Here is a 5996-nt window from a genome sequence, read left to right on the forward strand (position 1 = left end):
GAAAATTTTGTTAAAATTTGATTTCTATAGAAAATTTTATTTCTATAGAAAATTTTGTCAAAATTTTATTTCAATAGAAAATTTTGTCAAAATTTTATTTCTATAGAAAATTTTGTCAAAATTTGATTTCTATAGAAAATTTTGTTAAAATTTTATTTCTACAGAAAATTTTGTCAAATTTTTATTTCTATAGAAAATTTCGTCAAAATTTTATTTCTATAGAAAATTTTGTCAAAATTTGATTTCTATAGAAGATTTTGTTAAAATTTTATTTCTATAGAAAATTTTATTTTTATAGAAAATGTTGTCAAAATTTTATTTCTATAGAAAATTTTGTCAACATTTTATTTATATTGAAAATTTTATTTCTATAGAAAATTTTGTCAAAATTTTATTTCTATAGAAAATTTTGTCAAAATTTGATTTCTATAGAAAATTTTGTCAAAATTTGATTTCTATAGAAAATTTTGTCAAAATTTTATTTCTATAGAAAATTTTGTCAAAATTTTATTTCTATAGAAAATTTTGTCAAAATTTGATTTCTATAGAAAATTTTGTCAAAATTTGATTTCTATAGAAAATTTTGTTAAAATTTTATTTCTATAGAAAATTTTGTCAAATTTTTATTTCTATAGAAAATTTCGTCAAAATTTTATTTCTATAGAAAATTTTGTCAAAATTTGATTTCTATAGAAGATTTTGTTAAAATTTTATTTCTATAGAAAATTTTATTTTTATAGAAAATGTTGTCAAAATTTTATTTCTATAGAAAATTTTGTCAACATTTTATTTATATTGAAAATTTTATTTCTATAGAAAATTTTGTCAACATTTTATTTCTATAGAAAATTTTGTCAAAATTTTATTTCTATAGAAAATTTTGTCAAAATTTTATTTCTATAAAAAATTTTGCCAAAATTTAATTTTTATGGAAATTCTATTTCTATAGAAAATTTTGTCAAAATTCTATTTCTAGTCAATTTTGTCAAAATTTTATTTCTATAGAAAATTTTGTCAAAAAAAAAATTATTTCTATAGAAAATTTTGTCTAAAATTTATTTTTATAGAAAATTTTATTTCTACAGAATTTTGTCAAAATTTGATTTCTATAGAAAATTTTTTCAAAATTTTATTTCTATGGAAAATTTCATCAAAATTTTAATTCTATAGAAATAAAATTTACACAAATTTTCTATAGAAATAAAATTTTGACAACATTTTCTACGTACTTAGCAAAAACAATTGAAGAAGAAGATGTGAAAATGGCAGCAGAGGCCAACGATTCATTTACGGGGTTCGATATGAGCTCATACATATGAGAAAATGAGAGAGAATTTAAATGGAGATAGGTTCCACAGAATGCAGAATAAAGAAGAATAGAAAAAAAAATAATAAGAAGATATTGAAGAAGAGTCTTTGTAAGTAAATTGAATGTGTCCAAATTGGAATTGTGTTCGGAGAGGGAAAAGTGTTGGGTTACTTTAAGGGCTGAACCAGATCATAAGGTAGGTATAACATTTGTAAACATGCTCTTAGGAATTTAATGTATAATATTGGTTTTCTTTCTAGACTTTGGATAAATTTCAATACGATTGTGGCTGCCATTGAAGATGATGAAATTCAAAAATATCTCAATATGGCTTATTTCGAACTTGAACATCAACGCATTGAATTGGATGAAGTTCATGTTATTTACTGCACATCTGGAGAAGTTGGTGGCAACTTTGAGGCTCATAGTGATGAGCTTTGGTCTGGCTGGACATGACACCCAATGAAGAGTTTATGGAAGAAGGTACGGCCCGTGAAGTCATTAATCGAATACAGAAATTTATGAAAAAGGCTCAATTAATACCCCCGGATCCTGTTCTGATCTACTATGAATTAAATGCCACCGATAAGAAGAAGGCCGAAATGGAGCAAATGCAAAAAGTAATGAATAATTACACTGCGACGCAAAATGCAACTTTTATCTCCAAACAAAAAACCACTTATACCAGTCGGTGAAAGGAGAAAAGTAATTTTTGGATTTTGCCAGATTGGATGCCGTTTGTCTTCTTTTTCGATTCGATTTTGAACACTTTTTTTGCAGCTCCTGTACTGTTGGAAATTTTGGAAAACAGTCGAGGGAAGAAATGTAGCCTATAAAATTATGAACAGCTGTGTAGTACATTAATACGACCAGTCCTTGATACGGATTTGCCATTCAAATGTGATTAATTTTCATTTTTAACAATAACTGTTTTACAAATAAGCATTTGTGTTGTTATTTCGTATAAAATTGCAACGGGTGTATCAAGGAGTGGTCGTATGAATGTACTGCACAGTCGTTCATAATTTTATAGGCTACATTTCTTCCCTCGACTGTTTGCCAAAATTTCCAACAGTGCAGGAGCTGCAAAAAAGTGTTCAAAATCGAATTTGTAGAGAAAACTTTATAGACTCAAAGAAGACAAACGGCAACCAATCTGGCAAAATTTAAAAATTACATTTCTCCTCTCATCGAGTACTTTCGGCGGGGATAAGTGGTTTTTTGTTTGGATTTTTTGTGTTGCACTGTGTTATCATCAAATCATAAAGTCAATAATTAAATCAGTATTTGGCAAATGCAATGCATTGGAGGCTAGTAAAACGCGTTTAATTATTAGTGAAGCTGTAGGTCTTAAAGGTTTGGATCTTAAACTTACGATTTGCTCATTAGAAAAAGTGCAACTGCCTAGAATACATGTTGGCTCTATACAGAGGTTGGAGTAGAAGACTCGTTCCTTGCGATATTCTTAATGGCTTGTATTATTTATTTTACCATTTTTATTACCATTTTATGTTAAATAAAACAAAGAAATTGCATAGATCTGAAAGATAAAAACCACAATAAAACATATTGTAAATTTATTGGGGACAAGTTAAGCATAGTTATCCACTTTGTTGGGTTCCCGATAGTCCTTTGATTTACAGGACCGTGCCATCTTGGTTTATACCTGTGGAACATATGTCGAAAAATATGTATTCATGCAGTTTCCAAACTTATTGGGTACCACAAACGTTTTGGAAATTGAGTGAAAGAGACTCGCGATAGGACCATTGCCCGTAATCGTTATTGGGGTACACCAATTCCCATTTGGAGAAATAATCGATGAAATTGTATGCACACGTAGAATCAACGAATTGGAAGTTTACATTCAATTAAATTTTTTTCAGACATATGTATCTATATAGTCTAAAAGTGCAACACATCTGCCATATGGGTTATGATACAGTGTATATTTTATAATAAAAGTCCCGTAAAACTATTTCATAATATACCTCACATTAGTAGGTGTACTAAGTCTGTATGAATGGTTGAGCTTTTGATACGCTGCCCATCGAGTTCATTTCCTATTTTCTGCTATCTTTTTAAAAAAAAAATCTTGATAAACAAAAATGGAACGAATGTATCCTTAATGCAAATAGGCAGGTATATTATTTCGCATAAATCAGTTAACATCTCTGGGTTTGAGACCCTATTTACAGAGATATATGAAGATATTCGTTTTTCGCATAAACGAATTTAGTACCAGGTAATAGCGCGGAATAAATACGAAATCTTTTGTTTGAGTATATTAAAACACATATTTATACAACCCTTAGTACTAAGCATATTTAAAAAATGTCCAATTACTAGGGCTGTCGTTCGGGATCGATTTTTAAAAATCCCGGGATTCGGGATTTCAAAATATTGAATCCCGGGATCCCGGGATTTTTCGAGATTTTTTTCGGGATCCCGAAATTTTCGGGATTCTTTAAATATTTTAATTAATTACAATTTACAGCGCCAAAAAATTGTTGTACATTAAACCAATTTATTTAATTAATTCAATTTTATTAACAACAAAAGAACATAAGAGTAAATTTAAAAGCAATTTTAAATTGCTATCATACTTAGCGAAAAAAAAATAAATGAAAAAAGCCATTTCTTATCGCAATCTTACTCAGCAAACATTTTAAGGATTAGGTTAGATTGGGCGTATTTTCGTATACTTGTGATAATCCTTTTGTACTTCGATTTAAGTAAAAATATCGCAGCATCCAAATTTTTGTCAGATAATCGCGATCTTGTCATATTTTCGACGGACCTTTTATCATTGCTTTTTATTTTATGTGGCACGAATTCCATTTCACATGAACTCATTATTCAAAGGTCCTTCTCGTTTATTTCGATCTTTGATGAAATTGTGCTCTTTAGTATACCTCATGTATAATAAATTCTTACTCAAGATGTTTATTAACTCAATTTGTCGGTTATGAAATCTAAGGGCCGTTTACACTGAGTGAAGACTCCAATTTATTAATAAACAATCTTAAAAAACCACAATTTTATCACATTGGTATTATTTTTTCGGGATCCCGAAAAATCCCGGGATTCAAAATAAAAAATCCCGGGTTATGAAATCTAAGGGATTTATCCCGAGTGACAGCCCTACCAATTACATACTGTGAAATTCATATTCAAATTTTTTCAATTTTGTGTGCCTAGCCCTATTACATACATTCCACATATATATTTTTTTGTTCTCCATGTTCCACAAAATGTTTGTTATGAAGAGCATAAAAAAAAATACGCGGTTGGTTCGATCGAACCAAATGGTTTGCAGCGAACACCGTAAATGAACCATTTGGCATGACGTTGCCCATTCTCCCGTCTTCATCATCTATTGTTTTTGGTGTAAATATCAAAGATTTTAGATTTGAGGAAGATGGGAGATTGGCTTGCGTCATACCAAATGCTGCATTTACCAGATTAGTTTAATATATGTTTGTAATCTTTTTGTTGTTTTTAGTTTTTATTTTGTAAATGAAAAATGTATCTTTCTTACGACCATTTTCATGTAGCTCCGTTAGGCTTTAACTGCCAGTTAACAGAAAGTAAATTGCAAATATCTTCTCTCCGGTTAACTTTAACTGAAAAATTTTCGTCAGTTAAGTTCCTAACTGGCCTATGGAATATAAAGGCAAGATGACAGCTTCGTCCATAATATGGTTTAAAAGTTGGTTAGTTAACGGAACACTAACGGAGCTTTATGAAAATGGGGGTTAATGAAACAATGTTAAATTTTAGGTAACAACAAAAAAATCACATTTTCCCTTTTATGGAAATTTATTTCGTGCTCTTAATTTATTTTTATTTGCATTTTTATGCTATGTCAATACATGTCGTATACGCGTTTGGTTCGAGTATTAAACTAATGTGGTAAATGGTTTGATGTGCTCAGTAGCCAATCTCCCCATCTTCCTCTTCTATAATCTTTGGTAAATATAACCATATATATATATATATATATATATATATATATATATATATATATATATATATATATATATATGTATATATATATATATATATATATATATATATATATATATATATATATATATATATATATATATATATATATATATATATATATATATATATATATATATATATATATATATATATATATATATATATATATATATATATATATATATATATATATATATATATATATATATATATATATATATATATATATATATATATATATATATATATATATATATATATATATATATATATATATATATATATATATATATATATATATATATATATATATATATATATTCCGACGACGACAAATAAAATAAGCTTGTCGCAAAAATTTCCTTTTTTGATGTTTCTGAGTGTTTTATGTGCTTTACAGACTATCAGTTATTCCGGACGGAATGTCGGTGTTTGTGAGGAATCTTACAATGTGTCGGATCGATACGACTTGTCGGCGATGACTAAAAAATCGGTAAATGTGTTATCGATCCCATAAACATGCAGCAGTATCGATTATATCTTCGGACTTAACTTATATTGTGCACAATATAAGGGATATGTACGACACGAGCACTGTCGTCCGGAATAACTGATAATTTATAAAGCGCATAAAATATCATTACTACAAAATTTGATTTTTTTGTTGTTGCATTTT

The 5996-nt window shown here is 27.9% G+C and overlaps 1 protein-coding gene across 1 annotated transcript; it reads left to right on the top strand.

Moving 5' to 3' along the window:
* Window positions 1-1274: 1274 nt before the first annotated feature.
* LOC142236349 (isoleucine--tRNA ligase, cytoplasmic-like) lies at window positions 1275-2874 on the top strand. The gene is made up of 2 exons (XM_075307599.1): window positions 1275-1505; window positions 1570-2874. The coding sequence occupies exon 2, from the start codon at window positions 1762-1764 to the stop codon at window positions 2002-2004; it is 243 nt and encodes an 80-aa protein (XP_075163714.1). The 5' UTR covers window positions 1275-1505; window positions 1570-1761; the 3' UTR covers window positions 2005-2874.
* The last annotated feature ends 3122 nt before the right edge of the window (window positions 2875-5996 follow it).

This window comes from Haematobia irritans, chromosome 4 (genome assembly GCF_050003625.1).
Source record: "Haematobia irritans isolate KBUSLIRL chromosome 4, ASM5000362v1, whole genome shotgun sequence".
NCBI lineage: Eukaryota > Metazoa > Arthropoda > Insecta > Diptera > Muscidae > Haematobia > Haematobia irritans.

Bases quoted from the DNA above. Each gene is read 5' to 3' on its own strand.
- LOC142236349 (XM_075307599.1), top strand. From the start codon at position 1,762: ATGACACCCAATGAAGAGTTTATGGAAGAAGGTACGGCCCGTGAAGTC.